General features: G+C 44.4%; 1 protein-coding gene across 1 annotated transcript in view; it reads left to right on the top strand.

The window, feature by feature from the left end:
* FAM171B (family with sequence similarity 171 member B) overlaps positions 1–24,416 on the top strand; it is a 92,367-nt gene that overhangs the window by 19,375 nt on the left and 48,576 nt on the right. The window contains exons 2-4 of the mRNA XM_030210453.1: positions 7,502–7,735; positions 11,246–11,338; positions 14,552–14,710. Coding sequence (XP_030066313.1) covers positions 7,502–7,735; positions 11,246–11,338; positions 14,552–14,710 — 486 coding nt within the window. The remainder of the gene's footprint in view (positions 1–7,501; positions 7,736–11,245; positions 11,339–14,551; positions 14,711–24,416) is intronic.

Raw genomic sequence — 24,416 nt, 5'->3', positions numbered from 1 at the left:
TAGTTCGGGCCAGTGTTGCACAAAGGCTCAACAGGTAAATTGTTTTTTGTTTTTGGTTTATTATTTACCCAATTAAACTGTCTTTACGGTACCCCATGGCTACACATATTCATTGCTTTTATAAATGTTATTACATCGCATTTATATGGTTCGTCCTCCTACCAAATTTCCTTCTTTTTTTAAAATTGTTTGGCGTTACCCAATGGCTACACATATTCATTGTCTTCATATATTATTTATTACATCATATTCATATGGTTTGTCCTCCAATAAAATCTCTTTGTTTTTTACAGACCATTTTTAGATCACCATTGTAGATCTTTGGGATCTTTTAGCTGCGTTTCAAGATTCTTTTGAATTATCATATTTAATCTCAATTTGACATATAAGGTTAGTTTGTTTTAAGTACTGTTTATCCCCATGTATGTATATATTATTGGCTTACAGTTTATTTTGACACATATATATATATATATATATTTTTTTTAATAAGTTCATATTTACATAATTTCATTCTTAATGTTGTTTAATTAATTATGGATGTTCCTCCTTTTAGTATAATTCTGGTTGAACAATATTATTCTTTTTATATAGATAGTCTTTGATATTATTTCTGTGATATATGTATATATACATTTTTTTATATATATATTATTTGGCAATCTATATATGTTCCTCTTTTCAGTACATTTTTTTGCATATTATTATTATTCATTTATTTCCTTTTTTAAATGTCATTTTATTTATTTATTTATTTATCTATTGTTTGTTTATATTCATAGACTCCTGATGTAGGCCTTTCGGCCGAAACACAACGTTTGTGTCGAGTCAATCTTAATGAGTTATTGTTATATCATTTTTTGTTTAAAGATTAATAAATTTTGTTTTTTAACATAAACATTTGGTTCCATCCTTTGGATAGCCTGACTTATTTTCCCACCTCTTTTTCTTTGTTTCACTACCCGTGGGATCTATTGAGTTCTCCACTGCGTGTGGATTCTCTTTATGCCCCATGGTATGCCATTTTAAGCTGCGGTAAGCACACGTTAGTGCTTACCGCAGCTTGGTGAAAAATGCATGCCTATCACAGTAAATACTGGCATGTCAGATACAACATAGAATAATAAAACCTAAAAACAAATAAACATTGGATATGTACACTTTAATCACACTCTTGTTCCTGGAGATCTCAGCATCTGCTGTGTGAGACGTAAGACATCAACTGTCATTAGGTTGGCTGTGTTCCCATTTCTCAGTTTTTCAGTCATATTATAATAGAGAGTAAACTAAAGCACTGAACAATTACAGGGTAATTTTATAAACAGGGTGCCTAGGCTTTCAGGGCACTATTCCCCAGATTCTATATATAGCATTGAAATTTTGGCGCAGATCAAAGAAGAATGTGCAAACAAATTGATTAATAAGTTGTTAACTGTCAATTACTTTAATGATCAATTATTGAAGTAAATTGGCACTAATTTGTTTTTTTGAAGACTCATTTTGTAGAGGCCTTTTTGGAAGAATGAAGTGTATTATAATGATTTTTTTTTAGGTTTATTGGGTGAACAGATCAATTACTATTTTTTCTATTGCTAGTTGTGTTTTTTTGTATGTTTTATGATAATGTATGTTCTGTGTGTTCCACTTTGGGCAAAGGCGGGATACAAATAAGTGAAATAAATTAAATAAATAAATCTGCCTGCACACTATTCTATAACACCGGACGCCTAGACCCCATAGTGCACAAATGAAAAGGGAGCACGGCCAACAGAGGTGATGGGCAGGCAAGGGACATGCCAAAAAGTTGTATGCAATGTTATAGAATGATGCTATTTACATGCCAGTTGCCATGGGTTGAGTGCCAGTGTTTACGTTAGGTTTCAGGTGGCATAAATACCAGTGCAGCAAACAGGAAGAACCTCTACATTAACTAATACAATCAAACAAAAGTAGAGGCTGACCAAAGGACAAATCCAGCATTGGAGATAGAGCTTGAAAGATGCTTTATTTGCTGCTTGGACAAAATGGCCTGACATAGTCCGTGTTTCTGCTTCACAAAACTCCTGCCTCAGGGGTCACAATAGTACTCAAAGTGGCCTAGTGGTTAGAGCACTGGTCTTGCAATCCAGAAGTGGCTGGTTCAAAGCCCACTGCTGCTCCTTGTGATCTTGGGCAAGTCACTTAACCCTCCATTGCTTCAGGTAAAACTTAGATTGTGAGCCCTCCTGGGACAGAGAAATATCCAGTGTACCTGAATGTAACTCACCTTGAGCTACTGCTGAAAAAGGTGTGAGCAAAATCTAAATAAACAAATAAATAATATACTGAACAAACAAAGCTGCCCGAAGGCATCCGCTCGTTAGAAGATACTGGGCAAACCCGCGTGCTCCAAAAGGTCAGCTTTGTTTGTTCAGTATATCCTTTGAATACTGTTGTGACGCCGAAACATAGACTGTGTCGGGTCCTTTTGTCCAAGCAGCAAATAAAGCATCTTTCAAGCACTATCTCCAGTGTTGGATTCGTCCTTTGGTCAGCCTCTACTCTTGTTTGGTTGTAAATACCAGTGCTCAATTTGAAGAGCAGGAATCAGCTCTAAGCGTTGTTCTGTAGAAAGCTCTCATCCCAGAGAGCCATTTATGGAATAGTGCTTAGTGCCAGTTTTTCTCCGGTGTAGATTTTTGAGCATCATTTATAGAATTCCCCCCTATATTAGCAAGGGGAAGGGAAGCGAGTTTGGATTTAACTCACTTCCTTTTTTGGATTGTAGCTTAAGGCAAGTTATGTTCAGATGCAGTAGGTAGTTTTCTGTTCCTGGAGGTCTCACAATCTAAGCAGCCCTTTTACCAAAAGGTGGCCTGCAGTAGTGTCAGTATGTGGGATTGCTGTGCACCGATGCTACATTTTACTGCAGTGGGCAAAAGGCCATTTTTATAATGGGGGTGGTAAATGGCCGTTCACTAATTTAAAAAAATTAGCACTTGCCCATTTACTGCCTGAGAGCCCTTACCGACTCCTATTTAGTAGGTGGTGAGGGCTCCTGCAGCAACCCGGCGGTAATTGGGCAGCATATGCTGCTGCCCAATTACCATCAGGCATGCCTACTCCCCGCCCACCCATGCTAGAAAAAAAATATTTTTTCTTGTGCAGGAAATGGTGCACAGCGATATTGGAACTACTGCCATGCACCTGGACATGCCCGACGTGTGTGTTGCCCTTGAGGTTCTGCAGGTTGCTGACTCCTGCGGTAAATCAAGGTGTAGTAAAAGCTCTCCTTTTACTACATCTTGATAATTTCCTCCTTTAGTGCTGAAGACATCAAAAACATTTTTTTATAACTTATAAAATGGATAAAAACAAAAGACTTAAGCGCTAAACTGTAAGTTATGTGTGCAGGGGTGTAGCCAGACTTCGGCAGGAGGGGGGTCCAGAGCCCGAGGTGAGGGGGCACATTTTAGCCCCCCCCCCCGGCGCCGCAGCCAACCCCCCGCGCCGACCCTCTCAACCCCCCTCCCACCGCCAATCCTCCCCCGCCATTGCCGTGGGCTACCTTTGCTGGCGGGGGACCCCAATCCCCGCCAGCCAAGGAGGTCCTCTTCTGCCTCCGAAAGCTCCTTTGCTCTGTTTCTGACATCCTGCACGTTGTACGTGCAGGACATCTGACAGAAACAGAACGAAGCCTGGCATCTGCAAGGCTTCGTTCTGTTTCTGTGAGTCTGACGTCCTGCACATACAACGTGCAGAACGTCAGAAACAGAACGAAAAAGAATTGCAGAAATGACGGATGAGCCTTTCTTTGTGCCTTTGTCTGTGCTCGTCCGTTTTTTCTGCAATTCTCTGCCTTTCGAAATCGGCATTTCTTTTTCTATTGTTTGCTCTTTGCTCATCAGTCATATTCGCCACCCTGGACCTTTTTCTTGCAGCAGCTTGTTCCCTTTCTTGGGCCTTTTGTTCTTCGCTCATAACTGCACGCCTTTTTCTTTGCGCTTCGGCTCTTTTCCATTTAGCTTCAGCCTGCTCCTCAGCAGTTAACACGTGGAGTCAGTTCTGCAGTTCAGAACCGACAGAGACACTATTTTAAATTTGGCAGATTGTGGTGGATAGTAGTTAAGGGTGTGTTGCAGTAGATGGCATGTATGATGTACAGCAGGTTGGAGTGTGCCTCTGCTTCCCTGGAGCAATGTGTGGTGGTGGTAGCTCATTTGCATATGGTTACGAACCCAGCCATCCATCCAGGGATGCAGATTGACAAATTATTATATAGAATACAGTGCTCTCCTTCTATAAACTCAGGATGTGATACTTAGATATTTATATTCTTTGGCAGCTTTTTGCATCTTAATTCACTCTTATTTTTATTATTTGTTGATTTGACTACTACAGTGCTTTACTGAATGGAATTCAAGCATCAGATGTCTGACAACTAGAACATGGCTGTTAGACTAGTTACCAATTCTCACACATATGATCATGTGACATCCTTACTCTGCCAGGAGCATTGGCTACCAATTAATCACAGAATAACATTCAAGATTTTAATGTTAGTTCATAGGGTTCGTCACTCAGGGCTACCACTATATTGTAATTACTGATGGCCTGTGTTTCTAGCAGATCATTAAGGTCCTCAAAATGCAACTGTCTAGCCATCCCTTCATTATGCATCATTTGCTTAGACACTATCAGAATGAAATTTTCCAGTGTGACAGGTTCTTCCTTTTGGAACTCACTCCCTGCATCCTTAAGATTAAAACATTTTAAACAGGGTCTAAAGAAGTTTTTATTTCAAGATGCTTTCTGCAGATAATCAGTAATCATATGCTCTTCTTAATTCATTCTTTCCGCCTTCAGATCCTCATGGAGAACAGAGGACAGATCATTGCTGGAGAAAAGTCTCTTTAAAAAAATGTTCTTTTTATGCTTTTGTTGTATTTTTACTCTTTCCTATCCACAGTTATATTCCCTTTCAGTTTTTACGTTTATAATTGTATAAATAATTACAATGTTAACCGCTTAGAAAGTCCACTAATGAGTGGTATGTCAAATCATTATAATACTTGAAACTAATCAGGAGGGGTTGGAGAATAAAGAACATAAATTGAGGAACTGTCAGTGTGGGGAAATAGATGAGGGGGTGTGTTTGTGTTGAGCACTGCATTTGTCTGTGTGATTTTGATTTATTTCAGTTAGAGCTGCACCGTGTTATTTGCAGTTACAGATGGCAATAGTCTATGACGGCAGACAAAGACCTGTATGATTCATCCAGTCTGCCCAACGAGATAAACTCATTATACATGGTATGCAATACTTTATATGTATACCTGGGTTTGATCTGTTCCTGCCATTTTCAGGGCACAGACCATAGAAGTTTGCCCAGCACTGGTTTTGCTTCTCAGTTACCGGTGTTCCCACCCAGTTTCTGCTAAGATTCCGTGGATCCATTCCAAACAGGATTCCTTTGCATTTATCCCATTCATGTTTGAATTCCATTACCGTTTTCATCTCCACCACCTCCCAAGGGAGGGCATTCCATGTATCCCAGTGGCGTATCTAGGTGGGGCCTGGGCCCCCACAAATTTCTTCTGGGCCCCTGGTTGGCTGGCGGGGGTCCCCAACCCCACCAACTGAAGACTTCATCCAGTGCTGGTCTGTGGCGGTGCTGCCACATTTCCTGCCCTGTTCTCTCTTCCCCTCACGTCAGGCACGCTCGACGTGAGGGGAAGAGAGAGCAGGAAAGGCAATGCGCTGGCAGGGAAGTCTTCAGCTGGCGGGGGTTGGGGAACTCCACCAGCCAAAGGTATTTGAGCCATTTACAAAAGCTAATTAAATGGCCACTCATTTTTCATTGCTATAATAGCACAGTAAAAATCCCAGTGCAATATAAGGGAAAGGTGATGGGACCTGATATACCGCCTTTCTGTGGTTACAATCAAAGCGATTTTCATATTATATAGAAGTACTTATTTTGTACCTGGGGCAATGGAAGGTTAAAGGCCTCTCTTTATCAAGCTGCGCTAATGGCTCCTGGTGAGGTAACGCCGATAAAGCCCATTCACTTTTATCTAGCGCGGCTTAATAAAATAGGCCCTAAGTTACTTGACCAAAGTCACAAGGAGCTGCAGGGGGAATCAAACCCAGTTCCCTATGATCAAAATCTGCTGCACTAACCACTAGGCCACACTCCTCCACTCCAGATAAAGTTCCTTTGTTAGAATGTGGAAACAGTGAAAATACCACAAAATGCTTCAATGATTTTGTGCAGTATCCGGTTTTCACACGCTAAATGTGCGTTAACCCCCATTCTAAGAATAATACAGCAGCACAATTCTTTGTTTTTTTTTTCTACTAAACATGTTTATCTTATGGGACTGTAATGGGTGCAGCAGCTGATCTTTGGAATTTGCAACATTTTTTTAATGAGTTGCTTTTGTGTATAAAAAGAATTGAGAGAGAGAGAAAAAAATGAAATGGTCCCATACTGTTGCAAAGTAAACAATTTCACGTTTATTGTAGCAGTTGATTCTTCATTTGAAATCATGTTCCTAAAGAAAGTGACCATTCTCTAGTTTCTCAAAACTTAAACATGCCATTTTTCATCCTGATTTTGTTTCTAAATCCTATTGCTCTCATCTGATATTGAGTATATTGCCCACAAAAGTTAAATTTTAAACAAAATCAACTGCAGGAAAATACAGTAATTCAATCCAACATATGTGGCGTCACATCAGAAACATGCTGAGCGTTTTGGAATTCTAGTAACATCAGACCGCTTGTGATTTTTTTGCCTTTTTATAATATCAGCATCTTGAAGAAACAAAAAACTAAATCAGTGATAAATTTTCATTCTTTGTTCTTGTTATGGAGTACAGTATTGTAGCTGATTTTGTAGAAAAGCAAAAAAACAAACAAAAAAAGCCGCTAATGTTTTCATATTTGCAAGTAGCAATAAACTAGGCATAAGATTGTGATATGTTTACAGAATTGGGTGAGTGTCTTCATAAAGGCAGTTAATAAATCCCAGTAAATAAATGAATAAATAATTAGGTAGGTTTAAAGAAGTGTAGAGTTTTATAGAGTTCAGCTCTCCTGAAATAGCTTAACAGCTCTCAAAGGAGGGCAAACTTCAGCCCATGGGCATAAGGCCCATTTCTCCAGCCCGCTTGTCTTTTTAAGTGCTATAGCTCCAAGGCTGTTGCTGCCAATGTTGGTAGGAAACTGGGATGGTCCCACAGTTACAGCAAAGGCAGACCTACTGTATAAGAAGGAGTGCTATTTCTGTTAGCTCATCTCTCTTTTACAAGACTCTTAGGTACTTTTCTTTTCTATTTATAAGCTAACTTCTAATTTAAAAATAAATTTCTACTTCTTCAGCTCTATAGATTGTTGCTATAAATCTACATGGCTAGCATTTGGATGTGTTGAAGTGCTGTTCTAAGCTTTCTTTTTGCCATAAATTGCAAACAAAATTGAGTGAAATCTAGTCCATTCTCTTGTTTTCTTCTTGTAGTATCTATGTTTACACTCAAAGTTCAAGTAAATGACATCATCAGCCATCAATACCTGCGCCAGGCAGTAGTCGAGGTGTTTGTAAACTATACCAAGACAAACTCTACAGTTACAGGAAGTAATGGAGCAGTGCTAATCAAAGTCCCCTACAAGCTAGGCCAAAGTCTGACAATTATATCCTATAAAGATGGCTACATGTTGACACCCCTTCCTTGGAAGACTACAAAGATGCCAAGTAAGTAGAGTCAACCTTCTTAAAAATATCATTATCTCAATATTTCATTAACACAACTTACTTTTCTTCCTCTTTGGATGTTTATTCCATCAAAGACTCGCTACTCACTAATATGTATGGAATAAGCAAAGACTTTCTAATACTTAGGAGAAAAGCACCTTATAGGGCCAGGAGTGTAGACTTCAGTAGCCAAACAGCTTCCAACACGTCGGCTTTTAGGCTGCTTTATAATCATAGGTCCCGAAAAACTCCTATTACATTAACAGAAAACATTTACAACACTTAAAATATGTGCTACATTGCCTATTCAAATTATGGGGTATATTTACTAATATGCGTTAAAGTTAAGGCACATTAAATGCTAACGCGCCTATACATTTCTATGGGCGCATCAGCGTCTAACGTACGTTAACCATTAACGCTTGTTAACACTAATGCGCCTATAGCGCACCTTAGTAAACACATAAATGCTGTCTCAATAAATCTGTGTCCAATTAATTCGCTTCATAATGGACTCTAAATCAAATTGTCCAATCAATATTCAGCGGTTCAGTTTTCATAGAAATCTCAGCACTTAATCTTATTTCACCGAAGGCTTCCTCAGGGGAGATATAGCTTAAAGCTGCATTTCACTGAACTCGCTCATAATCTAATATACAGTAGAAACAACATGACAGAGGGAGCTTTCATAATGGTAATACTATTCTATCAAAGAAACAAGAGTTGAAAAATCTCAAGGACATCCATGACTGAATACAATACCAGTTGTAGACCATAAAGAAGATATAAATTTGGTGTGTAGGCAAATTCAGGGGCCCTTTTACAGAGCGGCGGTAAGCCCAATGTGGACTTACCACTCGCTGTTCTGGGAGTACCACCAGCCCAACACTATAAGAGTTCTCTTTCCGCGTGGCCATGTGTGTGTGGGAGGAGTTTTTTTTACCCGCTGTGGTAAAAAGGGCCCTGGCACACGGAAAAACGGCCCCCGTCATTAGCGCAGGACCCTTTTCCCCACAGCTTGGTAAAAGGACCCCTCAGTAGGGACTACTGATCTACTACTAGTTGCAATCCACAAAAATTTGAATTATGAAAACAAAAGGAAAATAGGCTAATATTGTGCTTCTAGTATATTATTTCATATGCAGATTTTTGTGGAGAAACTTTAGTCATAAGAAAGTACCGTCTGGTATTTTTTTCAGACCTGAAGGTTTTTTTTCACATTTCTTTTTCATGGCATGACATAGAATAGGTGGCATGAGCAAATTAAAGTAAGTTTTATAGTTTTCCCATGAGCTGAAATTAAATAAAATTGTCAGAATGGTCCCACAGACTCTAGTCAGAACTCTGTGGCAAGGAAACTTCTAGAAATGTTCTAGCCCTGAACTGAAGTGACTTTTTTAAAGATAGAGGGCTCTGGGGTAGGTTATTAGGAGCAAGCAAAAGCTGTATTAAGTATATGGGTAAATAACCCTTTGTGGGCAGAGCAGACAGTATTACGGGGTCCTTTTACTAAGGTGTGCTAACGATTAGCATTCGCTAAATGATAAGACACCCATAAGAATATAGTGGGCGTCAGCATTTAGTGCACACGAATTGTTAGTGCATCTTAGTAAAAGGACCCCTTAAAGAGTGTACATAGAGGGGCATTTTCGAAAGAAACGTCCAAGTTGCGATTTGGACGTCCTTGCAAAACGGCCAAATCCAGGGGCGGGGAAAGCTGTATTTTCGAAAAAAAGGTGGACATCCATCTTTCGTTTTGAAAATACCATCAGAGATGTCCAAATCCTTAAATTCGGATGTCCGTAGTCATGGATGTTTTTGACTTTCGGCTATTTTCGAAACCAAAGATGACCATGTGAAAAATGTCCAAATGCAAGCCATTTGGTCATGGGAGGAGCCAGCATTTGTAGTGCACTTGTTCTCCTGACATGCCAGGACACAACCGAGCACCCTAGGGGGGCACTGCAGTGGACTTCATAAAATGCTCCCAGGTACATAGCTCCCTTACTTTGTGTGCGGAGCCCCCCAAAACCTACTACCCACAACTGTACACCACTACCATAGCCGATACGGGTGAAGGGGGGCACTTAGATGTGGGTACAGTGGGTTTCTGGTGGGATTTGGAGAGCTCACTGTTTCCTCCACGAATGTAACAGGTAGGGGGGTATGGGCCTGGGTCCACCTGTCTGAAGTGCATTGCAGTACCCACTAAAACTGCTCCTGGGACCTGCATGTGCTGTCACGGACCTGAGTATGACATCTGAGGCTGGCACGACCTATTTTTAAATATGTTTTTTTGAGGGTGGGAGGGGGTTAGTGCCTCTGGGGGAGTATCGGAAGGTTATCCCCGATTCTCTCCGGTGGTCATCTGGTAATTTTGGGCATCTTTTTGTGCCTTATTCGTAAGAAAAACAGGTCCGGTGAAAACGTCCATGTGTTTGTTAGGGACGTCCTTGTTTTTTTCGATTATGGGTCAAAGACGTCCAAGTGTTAGGCACGCCCAAGTCCCGCCTTTGCTACACCTCTGCCGCGCCCCCTTGATCATTGGACATCCTTGCGATGGACTGCAGTTGGAGACGTCCAAAATCGGGTTTCGATTATACTGAATTGGACGTCTCTGGGAGAAGGACATCCATCTTCCGATTTATGTCGATAGATGGACGTCCTTCTCTTTTGAAAGTGAGCCTGATAGTGTCTCCTCTTCTACACCTGCAAATATCCTTTTACACTTCAAGTACCTCCTGAATGTCCCCTTTAATTTCCCAAATATCTTACTAGAGTCATCCTTTAGAGCTCTGAATTACCTACCTAGAGGAAATAATAGCAACACTCCTGCTACCTTTTCAAAGGAATCAATAAGATTCAAGTTCAGAATTCCATTCTCTTTTTCTCCCTGTGCAATATGATAGTGTTGTGTTTCTTTCTTCCGCTTAAACCAACAGTAGTCAGAATGTTAGAAATTGAGTACATTTTTCTAGATCTGGTAAGTGTTTTGGGCTAATGTTTTGCAACAATATAGGAAATGTTAGCGACATATCCCATGTCGTTGCATGTCATTTTTGATTGAAAACAAGTAGAAAAAGCATGAAAATGTGTGTTTTATTGTTTTGCCAATTATAGTACACACTTAAGAGAGTGTGTGCTATTTGCAAAAATGGTGCTCACTGCTCCTACTCAAACTATTGCACGTATACGAACTAATATGCATCAATGCATAGTGCGTACTCTTTCAGAAAGAGTGTGCACTCAAAGACACTTTGTTCCCATGACAAAAAAAAATGGTGTATTGAAAATGAATAAAATTCCCAGCAACTACACTGGAAATACATGAAATGAAATTTTTGGGCTAAATATCCTTACTATTGATGCAGCTTAGCTATATACAGTACAGGTAATAAAATTATACATAGAAACTGTTGTGACCTGTGTTGAGCGCTTTTTAACAATTTTATGTGGTACTCCATTTGCTTCTAGGATTATGATGATATCTGTTTTGTTAAACTTTTGCAGTTTTTTCAGCAGTGACTATCTCACTGTTGCCACAAAGCCAAGCAAATATATGGCTCTTTGAGGATACTGTCATAATTACTGGAAGACTAACTGGTAGGTACAGAATTGTATTGACTTGAAGCTTTGGTCCATCAGTACAGTTCTAAAAGTGTTCAATATCGTTGAATGCAAAGTTCGGGGATTGAGGATTGGGCACTTCTTAAACCAAAAGACTTGAGGTAATTCTGTAAATTGGCATGAAGGTGTATGTGCCACAATGGGGCATGCTTAACACCAATTCTGTAATGGCTTCAGGCACGCCTGAGTTGTTAGCGAATACTAGTGCAAAGCTGCTTTGGTGTAACGAAGTTATGTGTACCAACTTATTTCACATCAACAGCTGGTGTAAGCTGGCATGCTTAAATGCGCATAGAATATGTACAGCTGATAGTATTCCATAAGTTGAGAGCATTACTTGGCTATACGCCCATGACATGCCCATGCTTTTCCTACATGTATGCCTTCCTTGCGGTTGCACTCTAACCCCAGATTCTATATATTAAGCTGAGATTTCCGCGTGCAAATCAAAGCATGTTCCATAACAATGTGCATAATCTAATTGGTTAACAAGCCAATCGGTGCTGATAATTGCCAATAAACAAGCAATTATTGACACTAATTGGCATTAATTAGAATTCACACACAGAACTTTCTAAGCATAATGTGTAACATGCTAAGTCGCAGAGTTGAAAAGGGGGTGCGGCCATGGGCATGGAATGGGCAGGTCATGGGTGTTTCTAAAATCTATGTGCGATGTTGCAGAATACACCTGGTCCAAGCTTAATTTAGGCGTATGCATTTACACCAGGTTTTACTTGGCGTAACTGCCTGCGATTAAATGTAGTTGCGCGGACCGGCACTTGGCATATTCTATAAACCGCATGGAAATTTAGGCTTGCCTAAATTAAGGTTTACTTTATAGAATGCGCTTAGGTGAATTTCATTTCAGTACTAAACTTTTAGGCATGATGTATAGAATCTAGTCCTATGCATGCTGGTTTCAGAGTTGTGCTTTTACACTTATGTGCGTAACTTTCAATTATTAGCACCAATCACGTACGTAAGTTCTAGTATTCTGTAACATTCATTAACTGTTGGTGTCTATATTGAGGCACCAAGTTAAAGAATTGCCTTTCTAGAAATCAAGTAGTTCTTTTACATCACCAGAATCCCTGGAATTCACCTTTACCATGTAGCCTTGTATGCAGTTTATATATCATAAGAATAGAGACTAAAACAGATAATGTCATAATGCCTCTGTATCGCTCTATGGTAAGACTACATCTTGAGTATTGTGTGCCATTCTGGTCACCACATATAAAAAAGATGTAGTGGAATTGCAAAATGCCCTAAGAAGGGTGACCAAAATGATTGAGGGGATAGAACAACTCTCATATCAGGAAAGGCTAAAGAGGATAGGGCTCTTCACCTTGGAGAAGAGACAGCTAGGGGAGATAGATAATGGCAGAGATTTATAAAACTTGACTGGAATAATCATGAATCGATTTTTTTTCTCAAAAAGTACAAAGACTAGGGGACGCTCCATGAAGTTACATAGTAGCATGTTTAAAACAAATAGGAAAAAATTATTTTTTGCAACGTGTAGTTAACCTCTGTAACTCATTGCGTGAGCAAGAGGTAAAAGCAGTTAATGTAGCTGATTTTATGAAAGGTTTAGACAAATTCCTGGAAGAAAAGTCTGTCACTCATTATTAAGGTAGGCACGGGGGAAGCCATTGACTATCCCTAAGGTTAAGTAGCATGGAATCTTTCTACTTTTTGGGATTGTGCCAGGTACTTGTGACCTGGACTGGCCACTGTAGGAAAAGACTGTCCACTGTTGGACTCCTTGGTCTGACCCTTTTAAGAAATGTTCATGAAAGCAATTTAAACTTAACTGAAATCATGGATCCCTCCAGTGTGGTGTTCTTGGAAGCTTATCTTTCAGCCAAGAAAGGGCTTCAGTTTTAGCTATAGTTAGCCAGTTTGGTGTTATCCATTTGAACATAATCAGAAAGAAAATTATGGAGAGAGAAAAATATTTGGTTTATTTGGCCTTTTCCTCAATTTTTAATCGTTTTTGTTTCAGTTTGTTTCACACATTTATTTTTAAGACATTTTTTAATGCATGCTAATCGAGTTAAATATGCATTTAATTTAGGGCCCTGTTTACTAAGCAGCATTATAGGTGCGTTAGCATCTTTAATGCGCGTTAACTGTGTACGCACCTACAATATTCCTATAGGTGCCTACACGGTTAACGCACACGCTAATTGTAGGTGCGTTAAAAATGCTAATGCACTTTAGTAAACAGGGTCCTTAGAGCTTAATCTGCATTAAATTGATTTAGAGCCCATTAATTTTTTTAAGGTGCACTAATGAACTGAATGTTCACTAGCGAATGCACACCCTAACAAATTATTTGAACACATTGAGAATAAAACCTTTAATAGATGTGCATAAAGGAGGTAATTCTGTGAGGAGCTGGGAATGAGTGTAGAGTAGCCTAATGGTTAGAGCACCAGTCTTGACCTCCATCCAGAGGTGGCCGATTCAAATCCCACTGCTGCTCCTTGTGATCTTGGGCAAGTCACTTAACCCTCCATTGCCTCAGGTATAAAATTAGATGGTGAGCCCTCCAGGGACAGGGAAGTACCCAGTATACCTGAATGTAATTGACCTTGAGCTACTACTGGAAAAGGTGTGAGCAAAATCCAAAATAATAAATACATTTCCTTTTTCTCAGAGCCAGTTAAAGCTGTCTGCAGGAGATAACACAGAAGAAGTCAGCACTGCAATGGCAGCATTCATTTTAGCAGAATCTTTGTAATGCCACCATGTTGTGCTTGGCCTGTCATATCTATGCATTAATTAAATAATTAAAAATTTCTCCATATTTATCTTGTGCTGACATTATCCTGGCAGTGCTAACACAGGTTAATCCAGAGACTCCTAAGCTAAGTTCAGGTAGAGCAAGTTTCCACTTAGTATGAGAGAGGAAGAGAGAGAATGATAGATATTGCACAAAATGAGCTGGGGATGCTCTCAAACACATCCAAGACTTGTTTGAGCATTTAATGGAAGAGAAAGATGAAAATAATAAGTGCTGGCTAAGCCTGACAGCTGTTTCTTGATGTTACTTCCTCAAGAAGTAGTGATATTTGTACAAATATTCATGCTGGAACGCATGAAGGACAGAATAGCTTCTGTAGGTGGTTTTAAACCTCAATACTGAATTACTTACAGAAAATGTTACTTTCATTTCAGATGCCAAATATCAGCCCAGGGTACAGTTTCCTAAAAGTTTTATAAAGCTTCCTGGCAATCACAGTCTTGCAAACGTGACTGCATATCTCACAGTGCCACAACAGATTTGGAAAGTGGACAATTTTCTTTATACAACGGGAGTTCTTCTTAATAAATCAGGTATGTCTAATTTCCCAAAATGGAAAGTTTTTGTTCAGTCTATGGAAACATGTATGCTGTAGCACCAAGTTGTACAGAAGTACACTGATTCCAAGCAGAAGGGTATTTCAGTGTCATGTCTGTAACAAAGCAAAACAAAAGTAAAATCACTGTTGCCATTTTGCACGTAAGGATCTTTGCACTAACATGTTACTGCCGTTAGTAACTAGGTCCCTTTGCATAAAATGAGACCTATAGTAAAATAAAGTGGAAGGATAATGCATTTGATATACCACCTTTCTGTGGTACAACCAAAGCAGCTAACCTATTTATACAGGTACTTTCTCTGTCTCTTATGGGCTCGCAGTCTAAGTTTTCTGTTCCTGGGGCAATGTAAGGTTAAGTGACTTACCCAGGTTCACAAGTGTCGCGGCTCTGATGTCACTCTGGTGTTGGTGAGCTCTCGAGTTTTCCCGAGCTCCACTAGGCCCAGGAAATAGCCGAGCACCCCAATCTTCACCCGCGGCGACCGCCGTTCACCGAGGGTTGAGCCCTCAGCTGCGGGCGGCCAGCAGGACTGCTGGAACCCCGGGGTGACGGCTGGCCTGGCTGGATATGGGTACGGAGTCCTTGGTGAGCGTAGCTTAGCCGGGCGGCTAACTGAGCACTGGGCACGGACCCCGTCTGAGGAAGTGGCTAGCAGGACGGCTAGCTGCCGACAGGAACAAACACAGTCTTGGAAATAGCTAGCAGGACGGCTAGCTGTCTTGAGGAACAAACACAGTCTTGGAAATAGCTAGCAGGACGGCTAGCTGTCTTGAGGAACAAACACAGTCTTGGAAATAGCTAGCAGGACGGCTAGCGGTCTTGAGGAACAAACACAGTCTTGGAAATAGCTAGCAGGACGGCTAGCTGTCTTGAGGAACAAACACAGTCTCGGAAATAGCTAGCAGGACGGCTAGCTGTCTAGAGAAACAAACACAGTCTTGGAAATAGCTAGCAGGACGGCTAGCTGTCTTGAGGAACAAACACAGTCTTGGAAATAGCTAGCAGGACGGCTAGCTGTCTTGAGGAACAAACACAATCTTGGAAATAGCTAGCAGGACGGTTAGCTGTCTTGAGGAACAAACACAGTCTTGGAAATAGCTAGCAGGACAGCTAGCTGTCTTGAGGAACAAACACAGTCTTGGAAATAGCTAGCAGGACGGCTTCAAACAACAAAACGGAAGCACTGGATCCCCCCCGTGTCTCCGTTTAAATCCCCCGCTCGTCCTAGCTGGAGAACAGCTGGAACCAATCCTCTCCGCCCAGGCCGGCAGCGGAGGGCCGGATTGGTCCTCCCGTCCGATGGGCGGAGTTCCTGCGCGGATGCGCCAATCCGGTGCGAGTGGGCGGAGCCTCCTCGCTGGTCTCGCTGCAGCGAGGAGGACGCCGACGCCGGCGCCGCCATCTTGGCCGGCGGATCTCCTTCTCCGAGGCCGGCGTTAGTTCTTCTGGATCGCCGGCCTCGGGGCAACTTGCGGCCGCGGCGATCCCCGTGGCATCCTTCCCCCGTCGCCCCGCATCCCACGGGCGACCCAGCCTTCCGCTCCGGCCCGCGGACCGCCAGGTAAGGGCCCGGAACGGGACAGTATCCTCCCCGGAAGACCCCTTCCTCCGGGGCCCGGGTTTGGACGGATATCGGGCGTGGAAGGCTTTGACCAAGTCTGGAGCATGAACATTAGCCACGGGTTCCCAGGAATTATCTTCGGGGCCAAAAGATTTCCATGATAACAAATAATACAGTCTTCCCCGCCGCCACTTCGAGTCGAGAATTTCTCCTACCTCGTACTCCGGGTCCGGGGCCACCTGGAGATCTTCTTCTTGGGCTGGATGCGGGTGCCACCCGGACTCCCGGAACCTCTTCAATAGCGAGATATGGAAGGCGTTATGTACTCGTAGGGTGCCGGGTAACCGCAATCGATACGTTACTGGCCCAATTCGTTCTTGGATTGCATATGGTCCCGCATATCGAGGTCCCAGTCTTCGAGAAGACCCTCGAAGTCTCAGATGTTTCGTGCTTAACCATACCTTCTGTCCTGGTTGGAGCACGGGGGCGGGCCGCCGATGGCGGTCAGCAAAGAGCTTGTCCTTGATCGCGGTCTTCTGTAATTGTTCCCTAGCCATCTTCCAGACCTCTTGTAGGTCGGCTACGACTTGGTCCCCCGCCGGGTTTATGGCAGTCGCCGGGAACGGCCCTGGAAGCCGAGGATGTCGCCCATATACCAGGAAGAACGGGGACTGCCCTGAGGATGAGTGGTCACTTTGGTTATAGGCGACCTCGGCCCAGGGAAGTAGAGAAGCCCAGTTATCTTGTCGTTGGTTGACAAAGGCTCGTAAGAATCCTTTCAAGGTTTGGTTAATCCTCTCCACCATACCGTTGGTTTGAGGATGGTACGCGGATGAAAAGTGGTTCTCTACCCCCAAGGCCGTGCACAAAGTTCTCCAGAAGCGGGAGGTAAATTGGGGTCCTCGGTCACTGATGATCCGAGTGGGTAATCCATGTAGTCGAAAAATGTGGTGAATGAACGCTTGGGCTAGAGAGGCGGCCGACGGAAGGATCGTGAACGGAACAAAGTGAGCCATTTTAGAGAACCGATCTATCACAACCCAGATCACGGTATGCCCCTGGGAACGAGGTAAATCAGTGATAAAGTCCATGGATATCTCCGACCAGGGACTGGTCGGTACGGGCAGTGGTTGTAGGTCTCCCACGGGGGGTCCTCCTACTGACTTGGTTCGGGCACATACCGGGCACGAGGTAACAAACTGGAGGATATCTCGCCTCATCTGTGGCCATCGATAATGTCTCGTGATGAATCGGAGTGTCTTTTGGTACCCGAAGTGCCCGGCCCATCTAGACGAGTGCTCCCATTGCAGAACCCTTCTCCGATCGGCGGCCGCCACGAATTCCTGGATTTGTGCAACCTCTCCTGTGGCTGCACTGACACAAGCGGGGTCTAACATCGGATGAGTCTCCTTAGTCTCTTCTGGTACCTCAAAAGCCCGGGAGAGCGCGTCTGCCGGGGTATTCTGGGAGGCCGCCCGGAACACTAATTGAAAATGAAACCTGGCAAAGAATAATGACCACCGGGCCTGTCGGGGATTCAGCCGCTGGGCCTCTTGGAGGTATAGGAGGTTCTTATGATCAGTGATGACCGTGAACCGGTGTTCCGCTCCTTCCAACAAGTGTCTCCACTCTTGCAGTGCTAGTTTCAGAGCCAAGAGTTCTCTATCCCCTACCGTATAGTTCCGCTCGGCTGGAGAGAATTTACGTGAAAAGAAGGAGCACGGTTGACGCCGGCCTTCGGGGTTGATTTGAGAAATGACCGCCCCGGCCCCTAGGGCGGACGCGTCCACCTCTACAATGAAAGGTTTCTCAGGGTCGGGGGTCAACAGAATAGACGCGGACTCAAAAGCCTCTTTTACCTGACGAAAAGCCGCTTGCGCCTCTGGCGGCCAATCCCTGACCCTCGCGTTCTTGTGGGTGAGCGCCGTCAACGGGGTGGTCAACCTGGAGTACTGGGGAATAAATTGGCGATAGTAATTGGCGAAGCCCAGGAATCGTTGCAAAGCCTTCAAGCCCTTCGGTTGAGGCCACTCTCGAATGGCTTGGAGCTTGTCTGGCTCCATCTGTAATCCCCCTGGAAGCAGGATGTGCCCCAAAAAGGGTAAGGATCGCTGATGGAAAGCACACTTACTCAGCTTAGCAAATAGATGGGCTTGACGTAGGCGGTGCAGCACTGCACGCACATGACCCGGATTCTCCCTGGGGTCCTTAGAGTAAACTAGGATGTCATCCAGATATACAATCACCGTGGAATTTAGCAATTCTTCTAGTACACAATTGATAAGACGTTGAAACACCGCAGGGGCATTGCAGAGACTGAACGGCATCACCCGATATTCAAAATGTCCCTCGTGGGTGTTGAAAGCCGTTTTCCATTCGTCCCCTGACCGGATTCGTACTAGATTGTAGGCCCCCCGCAGATCTAACTTCGTGAAGATCTGAGCTCCTTGCAGTCTGTCCAAGAGCTCGGGAATGAGCGGCAGCGGGAACCGATCCTTCACGGTGATAGCATTTAATCCCCGATAGTCAATACACGGTCTCAGGGACCCATCCTTCTTGGCAACAAAGAAAAACCCTGCCCCGGCTGGGGATGTAGACGGCTGAATGAACCCTTTCCGTAGGTTCTCATGGATATAATCTCGCATTGCCTTGAACTCTGCTCGGGACAGTTTGTACAGTCGGCCCCGTGGGGGTACCGTATCCGTCTTCAGATCAATAGCACAGTCAAAAGACCTATGCGGCGGTAGTACCTCCGCCTCCTTGGGACTAAACACATCAGCAAAGTCTCTATACTCCATAGGCAGGGAGCCCAGTTCACCCGGTCCTTCCCCTGGCGACGTATTTAAAGCTGGACAGGTGCCAGCCCGACCCTTACAACAGGTCTCTTGACAGGAATTACCCCACGCTTGAATCTTTCCCCCGGTCCAGTCGATAACCGGGTTGTGGCATCGTAGCCACGGCAATCCCAGAACCACAGGGTGGATGGTCCGGGATAACACTAAGAATTCGGCTTCCTCCCGATGGTCCTCTCCCACTTGCAGTCCCAACATAGGAGTAATCTCAGTGACCGGCTGGGGAAGGGTAGTTCCTTGGATGGAGGTTATCCGCAGCATTGGCCTCCGGGGGAGCGTGGGCCAGCCCATTTGCTGCAGCAGTTCGAGCCCAATAAAATTGCCCCCGGACCCCGAGTCCACCAGGGCTTGGGTCTGAACCGTGGCCTCCTGCCACCGTAAGGTCACCGGTAGGATGATCAAAGTGTCCTGTAGGGGAGCGGAGTGCCCCAAGAACCCTCCCCTCAGGGTGCCTTGGGGAGCGCATTTCCCGGCCGGATGGAACAAGTCCGGAGGAAATGCCCAGCCTTCCCACAATAGAAGCACAGTCCATTAGACTGTCGTTGCTGTCTTTCGGCAGGAGTCAACCGTTGCCGGCCCATCACCATCGGCTCCTCCCCGGGCTCCGTAGTGTCCCGGTTCACCTGGCGAGAGGACGGCCCTTTGTTTGTCCGGGGGGCCCCTCGTGCCCACTTCTGCCGCTCCGCCCGGGCTCTGGCTCGCTCCTGGAATCGGGTGTCCACCCGTATACAGAGTGAGATGAGGGCATCCAATTGTCCGGGAATATCCCGTCCCGCCAATTCATCCTTGATTCGTTCTTGTAACCCCTCCATAAAAATGGCCATCAAGGACTCCGGATTCCAACGCAGCTCCGTGGCTAAGGTACGAAACCGGATGGCATAGTCGGCCACCGTACCTTCTCCCTGATGAATCCGGAGCAGTTCCGATGCCACGGAGGAGGGTCTTCCCGGAAGGTCAAACACCATCCGGAACCGGCGCTGAAATTCGTTATAATCCTCCAAAATGGGATCATTTTGTTCGTTCAGGGGAGCCACCCAGTCCTGAGCCTTTCCTCCACAAAGGCCCATAATGTAGCCCACCTTACTTTGGTCCGAAGCAAAGGCCTCCGGTTGCATCCGGAAGGCCAGATTGCACTGGTTGAGGAACCCCCTACAACCACCCGGGTTCCCATCGTAGCGTGCTGGTTCAGGGAACCGAGGTCCCACGCGGAACCCTCCCATACGGGGAGCCGCTGCGGCCCCTTGGACCGCAGCGGCCTGGTTCTGTACCTGAAGCGTGGAAAGTTGAGAACATACATTCTGGAGCGCCCCAGACAGGGCATTAAGCTGTTCCTGTTGCTGCTGGAGAACCTTGGCCAGGTCCCGTAGATCAGGTTGCGTCGGCGAGCTCATGGCTTCCGTTTTCTGTCGCGGCTCTGATGTCACTCTGGTGTTGGTGAGCTCTCGAGTTTTCCCGAGCTCCACTAGGCCCAGGAAATAGCCGAGCACCCCAATCTTCACCCGCGGCGACCGCCGTTCACCGAGGGTTGAGCCCTCAGCTGCGGGCGGCCAGCAGGACTGCTGGAACCCCGGGGTGACGGCTGGCCTGGCTGGATATGGGTATGGAGTCCTTGGTGAGCGTAGCTTAGCCGGGCGGCTAACTGAGCACTGGGCACGGACCCCGTCTGAGGAAGTGGCTAGCAGGACGGCTAGCTGCCGACAGGAACAAACACAGTCTTGGAAATAGCTAGCAGGACGGCTAGCTGTCTTGAGGAACAAACACAGTCTTGGAAATAGCTAGCAGGACGGCTAGCTGTCTTGAGGAACAAACACAGTCTTGGAAATAGCTAGCAGGACGGCTAGCTGTCTTGAGGAACAAACACAGTCTTGGAAATAGCTAGCAGGACGGCTAGCGGTCTTGAGGAACAAACACAGTCTGGGAAATAGCTAGCAGGACGGCTAGCTGTCTTGAGGAACAAACACAGTCTCGGAAATAGCTAGCAGGACGGCTAGCTGTCTCGAGAAACAAACACAGTCTTGGAAATAGCTAGCAGGACGGCTAGCTGTCTTGAGGAACAAACACAGTCTTGGAAATAGCTAGCAGGACGGCTAGCTGTTTTGAGGAACAAACACAATCTTGGAAATAGCTAGCAGGACGGCTAGCTGTCTTGAGGAACAAACACAGTCTTGGAAATAGCTAGCAGGACGGCTAGCTGTCTTGAGGAACAAACACAGTCTTGGAAATAGCTAGCAGGACGGCTAGCTGTCTTGAGGAACAAACACAGTCTTGGAAATAGCTAGCAGGACGGCTTCAAACAACAAAACGGAAGCACTGGATCCCCCCCGTGTCTCCGTTTAAATCCCCCGCTCGTCCTAGCTGGAGAACAGCTGGAACCAATCCTCTCCGCCCAGGCCGGCAGCGGAGGGCCGGATTGGTCCTCCCGTCCGATGGGCGGAGTTCCTGCGCGGATGCGCCAATCCGGTGCGAGTGGGCGGAGCCTCCTCGCTGGTCTCGCTGCAGCGAGGAGGACGCCGACGCCGGCGCCGCCATCTTGGCCGGCGGATCTCCTTCTCCGAGGCCGGCGTTAGTTCTTCTGGATCGCCGGCCTCGGGGCAACTTGCGGCCGCGGCGATCCCCGTGGCATCCTTCCCCCATCGCCCCGCATCCCACGGGCGACCCAGCCTTCCGCTCCGGCCCGCGGACCGCCAGGTAAGGGCCCGGAACGGGACAACAAGGAGTCGCAGTAGGAATGGAACCTACTTTCCCTGGTTCTCAGCTGACTGCACTAACCATTAGGCTACTCCTCCATTACTAGTTTAGAGGGTCTTTTACAAAGGTGTGCTAGCATTTTTAGCATGTGCTAAATATGTAAAAGCCTAAAATATTCCTATGGGCTTCTACACGGTTAGCGTGTGCTAAAAATGCTAGCACACCTTTGTAAAAGGCATCCTTAGTGCATTAATGTGCACTAAAGCAGTAGCACACATTAGTAACTCTAGCCCTTCTGGGTTCATTTAACTTGCACTCAGAATAGCATGAATGCCAACACCAGTCCAAGAAGATATTAGCATATATGCACATCTAAATGGTGAAATGTCAGATGCAAATTGGGCTTTCATAGACATTCACTAAATAGCATGGTACGCTGTTTTTCAACTTCTATACAATGCATGCTCTTTAAGGCCTGAAACTCAACACTTGTGAACGATTTTCAGAAGTCATTTACCTGGGTAAACAACAAATTACTGGGCAGGCTTGGGAGTTTAAGTTCAAGTTTAATTTTCTTTGGTTTACCGCCAGTCCACAGCAGAAATAAAAATAACAACATAATCCAGAAACAATTTAACACAATATGGATAAAACATAAAAGCTGGCGTTCACTTTAAATGCAGTCCTGTATCCACTCCATCCCTGAACCTCAAGAACTTACTGACACGCTAAAGGAAAGGAAGGTCTTTTCTTGTCAGTGTCCTTTTCTCATCTGATCTACTAATTCAGGGGTGGGCAACCTTGGTCTTCGAGGGCAGCAACCCAGTCAGATTTTCAGGATTTCCCCAATGAATATGCTTGAGATCTATCTGCATACAATGGAGGCAGTGCATGCAAATAGATCTCTTGGATATTCATTAGTGAAATCCTGAAAACCTGACTGGGTTGCGGACCTCAAGGACCGAAATTGCCTATCCCTGTACTAAGCAGAGCTTTCATGAACAATCAACTCAGGATGGTTAGATGAGAGTTTCCCAAGTCAGTCCTGGAGTCCCTCTTGCCAGTCAGGTTTTCAGGATATCCACAATGGATATGCATGAAAGAGATTTGCATATAATGGAGGCAGGGTATACAAATCAATTTCGTGCATGTTTATTGTGGAGATCCTGAAAACCTGACTGGCAAGAGGGACTCCAGGACTGACTTGGGAGACACTGAGGTAGATTATAGTAATAAGTTTTAAAGTTGTCCTTAAATTTTATTATCGGATGATTCTAGATGAAGATTGATAGGTAATGCATTCCTCATCTGTGGAACAATGACCATAAAAGCAGTTGCCTGGTGGTGTCAGGCCAAAATTTGATAAAAAGAAAGAACAACTAATAGGTTTTGTTGTGGTGAATGCAACGAGGGTGTTGGAGTGTATGGAATCAATCCAGGCAATATTCAGTCTGCAGGCAAATTCGGGACTGGATAGTCAGCCCTGGGACTAATCTGGACACATAAGCGGCTGCCAAAAGTTATCCAGTTAGGGGGTCATGGATTTGACATACTGCCTTTGTGTAGTACAACCAAAGCAGTTTATATGCAAGTATAGTACTTTCTCTGTCCCTACAGGACTCACCATCTAGGGTACCACTGATATTCTGCACCAGTACTTGCATAACTATCCATGCAAGTTAGGATAGCCTTTTATCTGGCCCAGCTTGCTAGGCTGATTATCCAGGCGTCAGCACTGAATATCAATGGTGCTTGGATAATTCCTGGATCTGCCTTTCTTTCCACCCTTGGGTCACCCCGACACTAACTGTAGAGTGCCATGTTGGTTTGTGCTGACAGCATTCTTTGGATAATTGCCATTGAATATCAGTGCCAGATCTGGTCAGTGTGATGTAACAGGGTAGGAACCCTCCTACCCAGTTAAATCACATTGAATATTCCAATGAGTCAAAGAAATAGTTGCAATTCAGAATAGTGAATCCTGTTTGGTAGCATAAGGATTTTAAAGGCAATTCTAAATATAATTGATAATCCATGTTGCTCCCTAAGAAGGAAAGTGACTTGATCAAAACATCTTGCACTTGTAATCAACTTTACCTCTATATTTTGAATTACCTGTAACCGTCGGCTAGTGGATGAATTTACGGCATTGGAGAAGGGCATTACAGTAGTCTAATTTGACAGTAATGAGAACATGGACAAGGGCCCAAATAGCAGGTCTACATACAAGTGTATACACTAATCAAATTAGTTTCAGAGAGAAGAATTGTTTCTTATTGTATTCAATATGTGTTATTGAAAGATTAATTCACAGTGACAGAAAATCCTTAGTATCTTAATGGATGTTTTCATTGGAATCTGAATGCCCAGGAAATACAGTTTATCTAGTAAAGAAGAATGCTGACTCGTGAAAAAAGAAGTGCTTGAGACTTTTCCAGATTTAATTTAAGCCTGTTATTTACCAGCCATTCTACAACCATGTTAAGATTGCATTTTACACCAGCCAGGGCTTTAGTATCATCGAGATCCATGATCACCAATAGCTGAATATCATTAGCATAAAAAAGATGTAAATCCC

This window comes from Microcaecilia unicolor, chromosome 7 (genome assembly GCF_901765095.1).
Source record: "Microcaecilia unicolor chromosome 7, aMicUni1.1, whole genome shotgun sequence".
In the NCBI taxonomy this organism is placed as follows: domain Eukaryota; kingdom Metazoa; phylum Chordata; class Amphibia; order Gymnophiona; family Siphonopidae; genus Microcaecilia; species Microcaecilia unicolor.
Note: the sequence above shows the minus strand (reverse complement) of the source record. Positions and strands in the feature narration are given on the sequence as shown.